The sequence below is a fragment of the Cyprinodon variegatus genome, unplaced genomic scaffold, assembly GCF_000732505.1.
Source record: "Cyprinodon variegatus isolate N-32 unplaced genomic scaffold, C_variegatus-1.0 Scaffold419, whole genome shotgun sequence".
Lineage (NCBI taxonomy): Eukaryota > Metazoa > Chordata > Actinopteri > Cyprinodontiformes > Cyprinodontidae > Cyprinodon > Cyprinodon variegatus.
In genome coordinates this window covers 504,460-521,694 of record NW_015150872.1, presented here as the reverse complement: position 1 = coordinate 521,694, position 17,235 = coordinate 504,460, and the positions used below count along the sequence as shown (strand labels likewise).

Sequence of the window (17,235 nt, the reverse complement as noted above, 5' to 3'; positions counted from 1 at the left end):
TATATATATATATATATATATATATATAAAAAACTGAGTGTTATTTTTCCTTTCTGTTATGATGGTGTTCTACTTGCAGCAACTGGCAAAATGTGTTGGATTATGTTATAAATGAGCAATAAAGGAAAAAATCATTATAGAGAAATCCTATCTTTTATCAAATACAATTCACTTCCATTTATATTGCTCCAGTTCACAATATGTCATCTTAAGGCGGCTTATAGAGATAATTCAGGCAAATCATACAGACAGATTGTTTAATAGATTTTTAGCAGTACCTTAACATGATGTGATCCTCTTGGATAAACATGACTCATTGCAAATAAAAAAAAAAAAACTAATAAGTTTACTGACTTATAAAAACATATCAAAATAAAAATATAGATCCAATATAGTTTAATTTAGATTGCTAACCTCAACATGCTTTTGTTTGATGATGGATGAATTTGTTTGACTCTACTTAATTCAGTCACACTGGAAATCCACACGTTCAAAGGTACAAAGTGCAACTAAAGTAAAAATATTGTAATGACATACAATGTAATGACATACAATGTAATGATGTACACATTTATATAAAGAAGAACAAATCAAACCAAACTTAAAAGCTCATTTACCTGGGGTCAAATCTCTGAAAGACATCAGATGACATTTATTTTATAATATTTCATCTAAAAACAAAAAGATGCATCAATTCCCTTTATCTGGAAAAACTAAAATATATGTGCTCAGACAAAGTATCTGCAGTAAAAGCTATAATCTATAGTAGAAAATACAAAGTTACAAATATTTTGGATTAAAACAAGCATGCTCTTTATACTGTTGCAACCCTTAACACAATAAAGGTCGTATAACATCAAAATGGAGGCATATTTCACTATAATTGTGCTTTGGATCAAAGGTGACAGCATCAGCTAAAGTTAGCGTTGCTGCTACATTTTTTTGATCCACTGAATTATTTTATGTTTTCCTTTTAAAAACCATCTGATAGCATTTTTTATTCCATCTAATTAAAATTCTTTTTGTTTTGCTCACCTCTACTGCATTTCTAGAGCGTGATTTATTTCATGAAAGACATTTGATCATTTAATAACAAAATGTACTCCATGAAAATTGTATATATTCCAGCTTGTTTTGAATTCAGAAATTTACAAAGAATTTATGCTTATAGAACTAATGGCACTTCTTTTTCTATGTGATTCTGTCAGAGATTTGAAAGAAGGCAAAGAGCTATAACTAGATTAATTTATTGATTTGCATGTCTAGAGAGAAATTTGACCGATTCTAAGGTAAACATTCTCTATAACTGTCAGGATCCCTCTCAGTAACACATCAGATACATGCTCCAGGTCAAATAATTAACAATAAAAAAAATCATTGATGCCAGTACTTGTCTAAAGCTATAAACAATCTGAAAAATATCTGCTGAGGTTAGAAATAGTATCAATAAAACTGTTTTTGTAAAAAATAAAAAAAAAAATAAAGCATATCTGAGCAATATTTTTTGTTATGTTCTGTGTTAGATCAGCTGCTCAGAGGGTCTGACTCCAGTAACTTTGCCTGTACAAGTTTCTCTCATCAATATAACTGGATAGGTAGCATTTAATGAACAATACCTTAAAGGTATAGTAGAGGGTTTTCATGAATATTTGAAAAGACCTGCCCTCTCCACTTAAAAAAAAAATGCACATGCACCTTGTAAGGTGTGCGAGAGCATGCATGAGCCCATTTCTCCTCGTGTACGATCTGTTTAAAAGTTTATGTTTGTATCGCTCATTGAAGCTTACTTTCCAAAAGATTTGTAATTTTTCCACTATGTCAGACTCACCACCGGTAAGTGAAAATGGGGACAAGCACATAGGACGGCCTTACGTAACCATATCACCAGAATGATTGACAATTAGGAGGACCACTTATTTTGATGATCCACCTGGAAAAAGAACCTCCTCCACTATACCTTTAACCTTAGCAACTTCCTGTAAAATCTCTAGTTTCTGTATATAAGTAAAATAAAACGCTGAAATGCTGCTTTGACTGTGACATAAACTTGAGGGAATAAATACAACGTGTCATTTAATACTGCTGCTGTTAAACTACATCTGTATAGTCTTTCTCAGCCTTTAACATTTTATCTGTCATCCTGGATCATGTTTTCAACCTTTTTTGACAAGTGGGAGAAAGTCGGCCGCTGATCAAAGTCATAGGTCCAACACTCTTTCATCAAACTGTACACCTGGAATTATTAAAGGAAAAATATGAGATGTAACAAATGATATCCGTACAGCTGCAATGCCCATTATCGAGTGTAACTTACCTTGGGAGGGCAGTTTGGAGGAGCTGGTAACCTCCAGTTATTCGCCAGCATGTTTGCCAGATGCATTGAAATAGATGTACCCTGAACGTTTTGCCCAATCTCCTGCAGACAAAGCTGCACAGAACAATTATTTTTTTTTATTTAATATAACCTTAGATGCTGTCAATCTCTGAAAGCAATAAGGTCCTTTCCTCTTACCCTTTTGGGATTAAAGCTATTGTCACAGTAGGAGAAGAGCTCATGAAGAACAATCCCAAAACTCCAAACATCTGATTTGTTGGAGAATTTATTCTCATTAAGGCACTCTGGAGCTAACCTGGAAACAAGGAGGTTTAATTTAATTTAAATTGAAGTGAAGCCTGAAATAAAGAGACAATAGAAGACATAGTAGTCAGCACTGATAACTAACAAGAAGCAGAAGATCTTTAGCTGTTTGTCCAAAGGAGAAATAATAATTTTTGTCAATATCTGACTTATCTGTCCTCTTTTTGTGACCTAAACAATATGTTGCATAAGAAGCATGTGGCATTTGTGCAGTCTGCAGCTTTGGAGCAAATGAGAGCTCAACTGTCTTTTATCGGCTTGTCATGCTTTTGCATTGACTCCATGCATTGACCCAGGTCTATGCATTGGTGCTGATCATCTGTCATTGTGCTCAATGTAGTAACAGCTCTAAATACTGACCAGTTCCACATGTTAACATTTTCAGCTCGACTTATTCCCTAAGAAAATAACACTAGTGATACCTAGGCGAAAACATCTCCATTAAAATAAGCAGGTTTAACAAAAATTCTAACTTTGCAAACTAATCGTACCCTAAAAGCTATGAAACAAAGCAGGTAGCGACACAGACAGAGAAAAAAACTGTTTTTCTAGTCATCTAGATGGATGTTGTTTCTTATGGTGATGTTTTAGGACTTTTCTAAGGACTGCATCAGTTCCAGACATTTTACTTTCCCATTGAAGAAAGATGGTTTGCTTTGTTCTTTCATTAAGATTTGAGCAGGGAGGAGTTTACCAGAAGAGGGGGCTCTGTCCAGGCTGTGAGAGGCGGTAATACTCCTTGTCAAAGGGAAGAACCTTGGTCAAACCAAAATCTGCGATTTTCACCAGCGAATCGTTGGCAACAAGAATATTTCTGGCTGCAAGGTCTCTGTGGACATAACGTTGAGTCTGCAGGTACTCCATCCCCTGTAAAAGGTAAAACAGGTAAAAATACTTTTTCTTCTAAATACTTAAGTATTTGTAAAGACTTGTCAAAAATGCAATTACTAAGGCTAGACAGTGCTTTAAGCTTGACAGTGCATTTTATCTCAAAGACTTTTAATATTACACAAGACTGGTTTCACTGCTGGTCATACATGCCTTTCAAAAGGCCATACACGGTTCAGAGATCTGCAGCATTTTTGTTTTCTCAGTTCTATTATCAATATATTTTAATTTACCTTTTTCCCTACATATCTGCGGGTCTACTTAAAAATGTTCTATGATGATGTTACTGAAGGCTAGCAGGTCTCTGTATGATCCCATCTTTCATTTGCATGTGCTCAGCCATGGATGTAGAACTGGCACTTTGTACAGGTACAATATTTCAACCACTATGATGATGACTTTATGATAGTAAAGTTTTAAAATGTATATGTTTGCGGGTAAAACCATACCTCATTTAGTTTTATGTATTTGCAAAAACTGGATGTGAGCCTCACCTTACAGATCTGAGAGGCAAACAGCAGCATCCTCCTGGTGGTGATGTTATGGCGGTTAGTCCAAACATAGCCATTGAGGCTGCCATAGGGAAGGTACTCCATCACTAAGCTCATACTGAGGCGACCTGTGAAGGAGCAGTTAAGTCAACCAGCAGTGAGCATGATTCACACAGAATATAATATATGCATAAATATTATAGCCTTTAAAGGCATGATTATTAAAATGAATAATCTAGGATATGATAATTGATTTTAGACTCTATATTCTTAAGAAAGAAAATTATTTTAAGTCCTGTTTTGCTATGTTCCAGTCTATATGTGTGCATGTAACTTTTACCTGCACTGTAGCAGACTCCCCTGTACTTGACGATGTAGTCACAATGCAAAACACTGAGAGTTTTAACCTCCTTGTGGAAATCCTCCAGATTTGAAACTTTGTTTGGCTGCAGCTTCTTCACAGCCACAAGCTCACCAGTATTATCACCCAAAGGATCGTAACGACAAAGCTCCACGCACCCAAAATTTCCCTGCAAACATAACCAGATTATTTGGAAATCTGCCAAACTCAAATATTACCAAACAATGAATGTTAGCATTTGCAATATAAACAATGCTTTCAATAATTTGTGGTTTCAAGCTTACTTTTCCCAGATGGGAGATGTAGCATAAGTATCTCTCCTCAAACTGATCATGCTGAGAAGTGCTGAGAGCGATGGACATGGGGCTTTGTGTTACCGGTTCAGTAGGGTGAAGGATCACGTAATCTATCACAAATCATAAAAACACACAAATCAGGGCCATGAGATACATTAGAAATAAATTTTTTCGCAATTATTAAGGACACAAAGATAAAATCAGTCACATTTATCATAAGGACATTTTAAAAAACAAAATCTTGGTATCTACTCTAGGATATTTTAAAAAACTGATGATTAGAACATCTAAGAAAAAACACTTGTCCCTCATAGGTCAGATTATCGTTTGAAAACAGCTTTAGTACCTGAGGTGATGAGGCTGTTGAGCTGACGGATGATACTGCGACATGAGGGTCTGAAGGCGGCATCATATTCCATGCACTGACTGATCAGCTCTGCTAACTCTGTCCACTGGGAAGGGGGCAGCTGCTGCATGTTCTCATAAAAACTCCTCTTCTATAGTAAAAACACAAAATATGTCTTTAGGGCTGCTTGACAATCGGAACGCTTTTGGTTTGATTACAGCTTCTTGGTGAATATGGAGAAGTGCTCCGTGCAAGGCACTAAATACAACTTATCTGTGTGTCTGAATATAAAGATCTATTTTGTCTTTTATCCTAGCTGTAATTTTTACAAAGCCACAAAATTTATAAATTCATGTAAAAATATATTATTTTAACTATTATGAATGGTGTGCAAAAACCAAATAAAAGTCTATGGTTATATAACAGCTTTGTTATAACGTAATACTAGACCTCACTTGAGATAAAGCACATAATTTCTTTTACACAGTAAACATTCCTGTTTTTGTCCTTTTTAGTGAAAAATTAAACACGTGCTGAGTACTGGTTCTCTTGATTTTTTAGCCGAGCGATAAATCCACCAATTAAGTACAATTTAGAGAATTTAAAATAAAGCAGGTTGATTTCCATAAACAAAAATAAATAAATGAAATAAAGGAGAAATAAGTTGAAAACTTATATGGACCAATTATCAGTGAACATTAAGTAATGGTCATAAAGAGTCTTAAAAGCTGAGCGTTTACAGTCTCTGCTACATAAATGTCTTTACCTGATCTAAGTTCCAGCCTCTTAAAGGGGAGCTTCCATCGTTGAAGATTTCCCACACAGTGGCACCAAAGCTCCACTTATCACACTCAAGCGTAAGGTTGTCTGGGGCGTTAAGCACCTCAGGGGCCACCCAGGGAATCCTGTCCAGAATAACTGAAGAAGAAAATGTATCATACTAGACACTGTTTATACATATGTTACATATAATATTTATATATATTTTTTTTTTCTTTTTTTTTTTTTACCATCGGTGCCCATCATCACCACACTGATACCAGGGTCACTCAGCTTGATGAAGGGAGAGTTGCCCAATGAAGGGTCACCTTCTCTTGCCAGCAGCAGGTTTTTGGCACAAATGTTTCCATGGACAATGTTTTGCTCTTCCTGTAAAGCACCCAGGTATCTTTAGACCAATCAAAATTCTGCCTATCTCTAATGCATTTAGAGCTTTCATTTACAGTATAAGAAAAACTTTTCTTTCTCCAGACAGATTTCCTCTTTGTAAAATGTCTTTCTTACCAGAAAGTTGAGTGCACATGCAAGCTGTTTGGCTATGCTGAGTTTCCAGCTCACTGAGACAGATGTCCCTCTTTTCAAATAAAGGTCAAGGGCTCCGTACTTGACAAACTCCTGGACCATGATGTCTGTAACAGCACAGCAAGATCTGTTTCTACAGCTGGACTTCAAACACTCACGTGCACAAGGACTAAGCATTCAGCCAGAGTAACTTAACACTAGAAGTTAAGCTTAATGTATTAATTGATGTTACTGATTATTGCAATAACTGTGATGTACTTAAATTATATTTTATTTTATTTATTGCTAATTATGTGAGTTAAAACCTTGTAAATGTGTGCAAGGCATTCAGAATCGTTACTCAAAGTCTAGAGACAATCTTGCCACCTGTCATTAACTTACTTTGTGATCCATGAACACTGACACCATATACATGGAGGAGGTGTTTGTGAGAAACCTGGCTCATTAAACTGGCAGCTTCAAAGAGTGACTGAGAAAAAAGTATAGTAAAAAGATACATAAATGATCCATTAAACCTTAACTTTATGAAGGTTTATATTTAAACACTCATCCTCCAAAAAAAACCCACCTCCCAGCAGCTCTTGTAAGCAGAATCGAGCTCCTTCAATATAACTTCAGTCATGTGTTTTTCTCCCTCACGGGTGTCAGTTTTGTAGCCTTTAAAAATTCGAGTGAAGGAACCCTGTCCAAGGCTCTCACCCTGACAGGAATGAAAATCTCATATGAACTGTTCTTTTTCAAAGTACAGTTATAGTTGTAATAGACTTAAATAAATAAATAAATAAATCTGATGACATAAAGATAAAACCAAGAGATTGCATGTTAGTGTTGGTGTCATCTTAAATACGTACCCATTTCAGGTCATCAAATTTGATCATGTGGATCTGAATGTGGCTGAACTTGTTTCTTTCAGGAGACGGAGACCCTTGAGCTTCAAACAAACTGCTGTTTCGTACGATTATGAGATTTGTTAGCTCTGCAGTGACAGAAACACATATATTTACTTCTCGTTGAAAAATGTATATTTGCATACACTATTATCACGCAAAACCTTTCCTGTTTTAGGCAAATATGGATAGTCTAAATGATCTCTATGTGTTCTAATAATGACAGGGAGGGATTTTTTAGAGACATTTTATTTTTCTTGTTCAAATTCTAGAAGTGAAGTTCACTTTACAACTACTAAGCCTCAGTTTGGAAAACCCCAGATACACTTAGCTTCCCTTATCTTAGGTTCTGATAAGTTCATTCCCATTTTATGTAAATTGAAAGCATGTGTAATTTCAGGCAACATATGCATATTCATGCTTTAAGGCAGCATACCACTTTCTTTTGGGACATCAGAAGAAGTTAAAAGAATTTTTTAGGAAGATCCTCACCAAAATTTGCAATTGCAATCAGGGACAAGTTACCTTGCAAGCAAGAGGACTTGGTTTGAATAGTGGCAAAGGGGGTCCGGATCCAAACCGCGGTCTGCTAATCTGTGACCTCTGTCCTAGTTGGATGAATCCAAGTATTTTGTCATAATCGCCTTTGTTACATTTAAAGGAAAACAGGGGAGATCTTAAAGCCTGAGAACACCAACCCAGCTCTGAAGTATGGTGTTGGCAGTATCATGCTATGGGAATATTTGGCCACAGATCAGACTCTTTCACGTCACAAAACAGATGGTATCAAGAAGAAATAACATTTTGTTTAAATATTGAGGCAACTTCTCAAGTCATCAGCTGGAAAGTTAAAGCTTTGATGCAAATGAGTCTTCCAAACAGAGATTATGTTTCATTGTGGTCACCAGAAAACCCTTAGTTTTATTACACATAAAGTTGTGAGAGAGAACCTAAAAGTAAGATGTGAGGTGAACAAGAAACCTCTCTAAGTTACTCGGTTACTGTAAAAGTCTGACTCAAGTTAAACAGTTTAAAATACAGTTCTGTTAAATACTGAGAAATAATGTGAATTATTATTACAAATGAAAAGACATGGCTAATGTTATTACACATGATAGGATTGGCTGTGATTGTTTGATGAAGTCCAATTATCATTACAGAACAATCTTTTATTTTAAAAAAAACATTTTTGAATTTAAGTCTTTGTCCACTGTACCAATAGTCATATGCTATAGAGTTCTCTATGTACCTGTTAGATGAAGCACAACTTTCAAGCTAGTTTTTTAGCTCCCTGTTTGGTTCCTCAACCTTCCCAAAGTGTTTCTGAACTAACAACGTTTTTGCCTGGGAGACATACCTTTGGGTCGAGGTGGACAGCAGTGAGTTAGCTTGACAGGTATTTCAGCCAACAGCAACTTGTTGTGTTGATAATAGTTGGTGAGTTCTCTCAAGCTGGAAAATGATTTTGGCACACCAGGAAGACTGTAGCTCTCACTTTTAATAATGAGACAGTCTTTGTAATCAAGTCCAAGTGGAGTCTGTGGGAAACAAAAGCAATAGACTTTATTTACAATTTAGACTAGTTTTAGATGAAAGGTAATAACTCAAAAACAGGGACATCAACAGTATATAATGACTAATTGTGACTCTACTTATAGGTCTTTTACAGACTCTTTTAACAGGCTCATTACTCAGAAAGTACCAAAGGGTCTGGGTTGTTGTCATTAGGTCAATAAAATACACAAAAGAGCTGTAGACAGTTTGAAATTTGATGAGAATATAACACGTGATCTACCACTGTCTTTACCTGAACACAGACGGTAAGAAAGAAGTTCTCGTAGTTCTTGGGACTCTGCCGAATAAGGAAGGTACCGCCTTTACATCCTGACTTCTTCAGCTTGTTGACTGCAAAGTCCGATCTGATGCCACAAGATAGGACCAAGATACCTTAAACAGGTTTACTGGAATACTGTCCACACTGAGCACCTGACAAAAATAGGACTCACGTGATGGGGCCATGACAATGGTTTTTGAGTCCTTCAAGGAGACTTGGTGGAGAAATGTCTTGACAGAAGAAGTGGCTTGAATCTGTGATTAGCCTGAAATATCCATCAATCAGAGACATAAAGGAAAGGGCCTCTCTGCGGCTCTGGAAGCTGGCTTCCTATTGTGGGAAATTAGCGAAAAAAGGGTACAAAAAAAAAGAGCGAACATTTAAATCCCTTTAAATTTAATTTCTATATCTTACAAAAGTACTTACCAAGCATCTCTCATCTTTCCGAGTTATTGTGACCATCCTGCTGTCTTGTGGGACCATTTCATTTAGAATCCTCTTAATACTGATATCTACAATTTCATGGAAATCACAGAAGGTCTGCCATTCCTAAAAGAGAACTGAAATTACTGCAAAAGGACTGATTCTAAAGAAAATGAGTCATTTTCGGACAAATAGCCACAAACTACATATGATCACTGGAATAGGAGCATGCCATCTCGGAAAAATAAACAACTGCAAAAACCAGGTTATCTAGAGATGAAAGAAGAATCCAGCATTTTTAAAAGCACCGTTTGTAGACCTTAGCTAAAGGACATGGAGGAAAATTAGGGGAACATGTGGACAGAAAGTGTTACATATTTTATACTTTTTTCCTGCCCCTCTTGACGCAACCAGCATTCAAATCCAGATCCTCCGAATTACAATCAAAGAAATTAATCTCTGCACCATGGGGGCTGCAATCTGGGAATGAGATATCAATGCCTGAAATCTGATAGAATTAAGCCCTATAAGGAAGCAGGCCCAAATAATGTTCAAGGACAGGTTATTAAAGTGTCCAAAAAACAAAAGTAGCTAGTAATCAAATTATCGAGATTTAGCTTTTACTTTGCTTAGGCCACCAGACCCCTTTACAAATTATTCAGAATTAGCATGCATAGACTAGTTTCCCCAATAAAAGAAGTGGCCTATTATGCTTTCAACAGTGTTTCTTTTCAAATAAATGGAGCTCTGGGTGAGCTGGTCTTTCTTCCCCTTTCAGCCAATCAAATTGCAGGAAATCATTGAAATTCTCCTGCGAAATAAAACAAAGTAAAAAATACTGATCAAAGCAGGTAAAATAGACTGCCTATTGCGTAGATAGCAGGAAAACCCAACCCCCAGTTGACTGCACATGTATACTAGCAACTAAAAAAATCTGTTTAAGTGGTAGCTGACTGCTAAGTTACACATTTTTTATCTGATCTTGTTTGAGCTCCAGTAAATGCTTGTAGGGGCAATGTCAAAATACACCCACAGCTCTTCAGTGAGGGTTCTTCCAACTTCATTTCAGACGTAACTAATGCAAATTTCGAATGAACTCCATGACTCACTGTAGGGCCTTTACACAGGATTAGCCTGTCTTTCATATGTATATATATATATATATATATATATATATATATATATATATATATATATATATATATATATATATATTAGTGTTGCACCGATGCCATTTTTTGGCCCCGATACCCGATACCTGGCTGTGCAGTATCGGCCGATACCAATACCATAATTATGTAAAATAATTGCCATCACGGCTTTGTCAAGCTGCTGCCTACCTTTGTGAAGAAGGAAAAATCTGATACAAAGTGAATCCAGTAGAACTTTTTATTGCCTTCCTGGAATGTGTGACAATAGTTGAATAAACTTATGGCTCTCAAAATGGTATCGGTGCCTTATTTGTTGGTACTCGCCGATACCGATACCACCATTTTAGGGCAGTATCGGGGCCCCGTCCGATACTGGTATCGGTATCGGTGCAACACTAATATATATATATATATATATATGTATAACTAAGCCATTAGAAGTCAAGATCAATTAATATACTGGTAAGGTTATAAAGTTTTGCTTGACTGATGAAAACAGCATCTAACAACAATTGTTCAGATCATCACAAACTTCACTAAAGGAATGATTATTGGTTAATTCAAATGCATGGATCTTTATGTTTATCACTAATAAAGTGTCTGTGGTAAGATGACTATGCTGTGGGCAATGTTTTGTAGCATGACTTTTTGAAAATCAGCTCCCTTTGTTTTGGCATATTGAAATGCAAAAACGTTGAAACAACTGTAGAGACCAACAAGAGACCAACAAACTATGGAATTAAAAAACTTTATCATGCAGATAAGTAATTATTAAACCCAACTGTGTAACCTTCAATGTTAACAAATATTACAATTTGCACTCACCAGGGCACCATCAGAATGGCCAGTTTGGATTCCCGTCTCGCCACAGACTCGTAGAAGGGTGAAAGTTGTGTCAGAGGAAGAACGATTGACACGGAAGGTCTCACTCCCTAGAGAGGGCTCAATGCCAGCAAGTTCAATCAGGTATTTGAGTTTCAAGCTGTACTCATCAACAGAGCATTTGCCAAGCTTCTTCAAGAAACGCTTCAGGGTGTTTCGGATTCGAAAGCGGTCCAGGCGATTTCGTTTCTGGATGTCGTGCCGATGTGACTTGGGGAGGCACGATTTATAGCTGAGAAACGGCAATCAACGTTAAAGAAAAAAAAATCACAAACTTATATTATGATACTGCAAAGACATTTTGCAAAGTAGTACTTACATCAAGTATAAAATGAAGATGTGCTACCCAGATTTCTGCATGCATGATTAATCTTAGAACATCAAGTAAAGTTTTTAACAGTAAATACCTGACAGACTTGCAGAGCTCCCTGATAGTCTGCCTTCGCTCTTTAGCCATTCTCCATAAGTCCAACACAGCAAGGCCAAGGCATTCCTCCTGAGCACTCAATGGTGGAACAATTCCTGCTTCACTTGTAATGAAGTCACTTCGCAACTACACCAAAAGAAGCCATTGACAGTATAACTGAACAAAATATTCAGTCTTTTTTTTTTTGTTGCATTTTTCGATTTTTGTACAAAAAAAATAAAATAAAATGTTCCCAACAAAACAGCTTCTGCTCGGAGATAACACACATTCAATACTTCCATCAATGTCAGTGATTGATTATTTTTTTGAGTTGCGAAATGTTCTTCTTAATTCAGTCTACAGTGGTCTTCTATCAATCAAAAAATAAAAGTAAAATTCTCCACTGTGAGATCAATTATGACAATCAATCAATTTTTCTGATTTGAATTGAGGAAATGTGAAATCTTGAATGTCAAACTCTAACTTTTGCAATATATTTATTATTATGTACAGTAATTGGGCATCAAAACCAGGTAAACAATCTTAATTTAAGCAATACCTATACATTTTTTTTTTATGAAATTGAAGAACCTTCATTTGAACCTTTTTCTTTGACAATTTACCTTCCTTAGCAGTGTTTGATTTGACATATAGCATTGGAATATTACATTGATTTAGTGTCTTTAATGCAAGTGGGGAAGATTTTTATGTACTTTACCTGAGCAAAAAGGTAATCTATGACATTGTAGTCAAGGACTGGACTGATTCTATCCCTTGTCAGACTGTAGCGATATGAGGTTCTTGATCCTTGGCCAAACCAGTTTCCAAAGAAAAACCTGAATTCATAAACAAATCAGTTTCATGAAACTTTAAGACTTGTCAGTCATCCCCACAAGCCATAAAAATTAATGTAAGTTACACAATAAGTATCCGATTTTGACATTTCTTAATGTATACTGTACATAACACTCAGGAATTCTAGTGCATCTATTTTACAGTTAACTAAGGACCTATACCCTTCAGTTAGTGGTCTCAGATTAAACTGAAGTCCATAGAGAAATTAAACAAACATGTGATATATTTATTAGGTATAAATCCATGTATGATATTGTGCAATGATCTAAGGAAGGATGTTAAATCATTCATCCAAAACGGCAGAATCCTTTCTCAGGCACCGAAAGACAACAGATTATAAAGCCTCTGTTTTAAATGTCTTACCTGACTCTAAAGTGAATAAGTAAGTTTTCATCCGAGTCAAACATGTGTGATGGTGGATACCAAAATGACAGATCTGAAGATGCCAGACCAAAAAGGCTCAAGTACACTGGGAGGATTCCTAAAAAAAAAAAAAAACATAATTTAATAACTTTATTTGGTAAACCAGTACTTAAAACCCACCAGAAGCTCCCTCAATGAATGCTTACCACATTTCTTTCCTGCTTGGATGCAAACATTTTCTGCAGATATCTGTCCAGGTGAAATTTGGAATACTGTTGCATCCTTTGTGCCAGGAAAAAAGTAGACATGCACTTGTAAGCCGGTTGCCATGCTGGAGCTGGACCTCTGACTTCCCCCCCGGTCTCTGAACACCAGGGGGGTCGATTCTTCCTCTCTAGAATTCACAGGCATGTCTGGGAATAAAATAAGAAGCATTTGTAAAATATTTGCTTAAATTTAATCCCATTAAAAGATTTTGGTCCCTCTATGAGTAAACATCAGATAACCTAAGAGAAACAGGAGCAAAAAAATATTATTTCATGACAAGATGGTCGGCCAATGAAACTACAATGTCTTCTACAAAAAAAATCTGTTTGTAGCATTGTTCTATGTACTAAACTAATCATAGATATTATAACAAAAACACAAAAGTAGTAGTGAATTTGAAAGTCAAACAAAAAGTCTCAAAAAATCATAATTCTTTTGTGGATTAGAAAAAAAAATATTACTTCAAATGTTTTCTTTTCTCTCATATTGCTGCTCTATAGACAATAAATCTCTAATTCTGCATATAAATTAATACAATTTGATATGCAGATCTAAAAATGAATATAAACTACATATAAGTTTATTAAACACAAGGTGGATGCTTGATTACAACATTGATGATCAGCTATTTTGCCAAGATTGGAGCTCTGTATAAGGAACTAGATAATATGATATTAAGATGATTCTTAATATCATATAAGATAGTGTGCTAAACTTTCAAACCAGACCTTGCTTCCAATAAACATTGCTTCAGTCTTTTGAAATGCATTTACTGATATTTTCACTGATTTAAGAATTTAAGTTAATTAAAAACCTTTCGTGCAGTCTTCATTTTGGCTTTAAAAGGTCTAATGACACAAAACAAAGTGGATTATAAGAAAGAAAAAATACAAAAAACACAACACTGATGCATACTTTGACTTAAGGAGCCTTTTTAAACCTTAATGATTAAAAGGTCACATTCAGAATTTGGATTAAACCCAAACAAAAACAGTGATCTTAAACTAATATTGCATTCATGAAATCAAATTCAAAATCCCGGTCCTTCTTTATTTTCTTTCAACATATTTTTGTACGGCTAATAAGTACATTCTAGTTTGGGCTATAGACAAGAGAAAAGTCTGCATTTATTCTGGTAAAGACTGTTGGTTTTTTTATTAGGTATCAAAACATTAATTAATACTTGTTTATGTAACATTGAGCTGCACTCCCACGCTGTCTGCACTTATGATGAAGAATTAATCAAGGAAGTCAATGCCTCCCCTTTCAGTAAAAAAGTCCCATTAACTCAAAAAAAAATCTAAAAATCAAGTTGTTGTTACAAGATGAATCATCTTTTAGGGGGGAGTGTTGGTCTAGTGGTTAGAGCAGTGCACTTTTGCTCTGAGAAGGTTGTAAGTACCTTGTTTGATACCCACAGTCTGCACTCTGGGTCCTTGAGCAAGACGCTTAACCCCACATTGCTCTATGGGCACCCCATGATTGCAGCCCACTGCTCCCCAAGGGGATGGGTGAAATGCAGAGTTAAATTTCTCCAATGTGAGATCAATAAAGTTCAGTTATTAATATGAGCATTGTTAATGTTTAGAGAGTTGTTATGACGATTAAGAGATTCATTTGTATGGTACTATTTTTTAAGCTTCAACTGTGGATTCCAAAGCCATATTTGATTCTTGTTTTTTTTTTTTATTTAAGTTAAAGAGCCTCCTCAAGTTTGTAAAAATATTATTATTCGAAATACATTATGGATCTTTTTTTTTATAAAGATTGTGAAAAAAAAAAACTCATTAAACATTGCAAAAGTGCAAATCTCTCTGTTGTAGCTTATAATAGACGGTGACTATATGGTGTTGACAAACTCCATTATCAGGTTGCCATTGCCTGGTTTGTTCTTAATGTCTCGTCTCAACTGAGATTAGTCAAAAATGTTGAGTAAACTAACTAATAATATCAAGCTTCTAACTCCATTATATTTTAGTCAATTTTCTCTGAAAGGTTTGTCTGTTGTAATCTGTAGGTGTTAGGTTAATTTTTTATTGTGTGTCTCTGTCTTTCAGGACTTTCCTTCTTGTTTATTATTTTCTGTAGTTGTTGCTGTTATTTTTGGTACTCTGGGTTTGCTATATCAAGTCTTTTCCTTATGCTCACTATTGCCTGGTGTCTTTTAGCTTATATTCCTATGTATTGCTTTGTCTTGTCATTTACGGTAGTTATCATTGTTTTCTCATTCATTTATCCTGAATCAGTGGACAGGTTCTGTTAGTTTTATCCTTGGTTTTTCTTTTAATCATTGTCCCCCAGCCAAAGCCAACAGTTAAACAGCAGACCTCATTAACCTGTGTTTCCTCATTCAGCCTATAGCCTGCATATGTTCTTTGCTCTATTTAAGCACTGTTTGTTTTTAGTTTTCACTTAGTCCTTCTGTTTGCTTATTGTCTTCATGTCCAATTTTGTACCCCTCATCCATTTTTTTGTACATTTGTTAGTTATGTCATTAAATCCTTCAACTCATCATGGTACTTCAACTATGGCATCTGTAAATTTCCACTTTTCAGCAAATATTTAGTACTTGGTCCATCTTCAGCTGCAGCATTCTTGAGGTGATATCAAAGGAAAGACAATTCTTCTAGTTTTTTTAATCCGGTTTTTACTCAAAAAGGATATGAGACAAGTGGGACAAGCTGTTTTCTAAACTCCTGGTCCTAAGAGGAAAACATTAGTGACACTTGCTTAAAATAACATCTGCCTTCTCAGTATCTGATAACAGCCTTTTGTGCTTCCTGTGGCTTGGCCTGTTTCTGAAGATGAGTGGTCACCTCACAGTTGTCACATATATTTTTACAAAATTATTTTACTTTGTATGAATTAGAACCCAGAGCCCTCTCTGTCTCATTGGATATTACCATGGAACCAGAAAAGTCTTTCAGAATCCCAGTAACCGTTTAAGTCTGACTTAAAGATGGTTATCCATCATACACTTGACAGTATTTAAAATATAATAACTGGAAATTCCCACCAGGTTTCTGTGAAACTAATTCTCAAACTCTGCTAAATTAGGAACAATATGGTTTTACAGAAATCCAAATACAGAAAACCCTTTGCAGGCTTATGTCACATTATTTAACAACTGGGTTTTAAAAGACTTTACTCAGAAAACATATTTTACTGAATTTACGCTGAAAAGCATCAAAATACGAGTATAAGGTACATTGAGTCAATATGAAGTTTCAAAACTCAAAAAGTAAACATTCACTGCAGATACATGTCGCTGTAGCAGAACAAAAGAGACACACATGTCAATGTTGTCAGTTACAAACTGATGTCTGACCTTTCCTCGTACATCATCTCCATTATCTACCTCTTGCTTCCACGTTTAACACTTAAAATAAATAAAAACCTAAAGCCACAGGTTGAGCTATTACCTTTTACATTTGTGTCTCCTTATTTCACCAATTCACCAGTCTGTTCCTGTAAGTTCGAACTTTTCGTTTTTTCAACTTCTGCGTTTCCTTCTCTGTTTGTGTCACTGTCAGCGTGTCTGGGTGTTGACAGGAAGTCCTTTCTGATTTCCTGATTTTTGACAAGCCTCAAAAAAAGTCGACTAAAACTGTCGTTAGTCTTTCATCTTTGTCAGTTTTTTATCTTACACTTGTAAAACATTTTTCTTAACCTAACCCTCTAACCCAAAAAATGATATTTTATTTGACATATAAAACAACTTCAATAAGATATACAGCACATTGTCTGAAAATAACTTGATTTCTTTTTAAAATTGAACTTCCTGCATCCCTTTCATGCATCTTTCAATTAGTTCAGCCTTTTAATCAGGCTATAGAATCTAAACC

General features: G+C 35.5%; 1 protein-coding gene across 3 annotated transcripts; it reads right to left on the bottom strand.

The window, feature by feature from the left end:
• Positions 1 to 1,859: 1,859 nt before the first annotated feature.
• jak3 (Janus kinase 3) lies at positions 1,860 to 16,935 on the bottom strand. 3 transcript variants are annotated; one of them, XM_015388304.1, is made up of 24 exons: positions 16,813 to 16,935; positions 13,330 to 13,536; positions 13,124 to 13,241; positions 12,624 to 12,741; positions 11,907 to 12,052; positions 11,443 to 11,731; positions 9,470 to 9,592; positions 9,216 to 9,373; positions 9,017 to 9,128; positions 8,567 to 8,747; positions 7,174 to 7,298; positions 6,891 to 7,022; positions 6,704 to 6,791; positions 6,305 to 6,429; positions 6,031 to 6,169; positions 5,787 to 5,938; positions 5,021 to 5,171; positions 4,663 to 4,784; positions 4,358 to 4,547; positions 4,021 to 4,145; positions 3,333 to 3,505; positions 2,513 to 2,630; positions 2,315 to 2,428; positions 2,129 to 2,233 (listed from the first exon to the last, which is right to left on the bottom strand). In XM_015388304.1, the coding sequence occupies exons 2-24, from the start codon at positions 13,532 to 13,534 to the stop codon at positions 2,129 to 2,131; spliced, it is 3,309 nt and encodes a 1,102-aa protein (XP_015243790.1). In that variant the 5' UTR covers positions 13,535 to 13,536; positions 16,813 to 16,935. The 3 variants fall into 3 exon arrangements, with proteins under 3 accessions (XP_015243789.1, XP_015243790.1, XP_015243791.1); XM_015388305.1 differs by having other exon boundaries at positions 16,719 to 16,815; XM_015388303.1 differs by lacking the exon at positions 16,813 to 16,935 and having other exon boundaries at positions 1,860 to 2,233; positions 13,330 to 13,534.
• Positions 16,936 to 17,235: the final 300 nt, after the last annotated feature.

Bases quoted from the DNA above. Each gene is read 5' to 3' on its own strand.
- jak3 (XM_015388304.1), bottom strand. From the start codon at position 13,534: ATGCCTGTGAATTCTAGAGAGGAAGAATCGACCCCCCTGGTGTTCAGA. The intron at 7,299-8,566 runs GTATGTCTCCCA...CTGTCACTGCAG, and splicing joins CTGTCCACCTCGACCCAAAG to AGCTAACAAATCTCATAATC. The intron at 5,939-6,030 runs GTAAAAAAAAAA...TTTCTTCTTCAG, and splicing joins GGTGATGATGGGCACCGATG to TTATTCTGGACAGGATTCCC.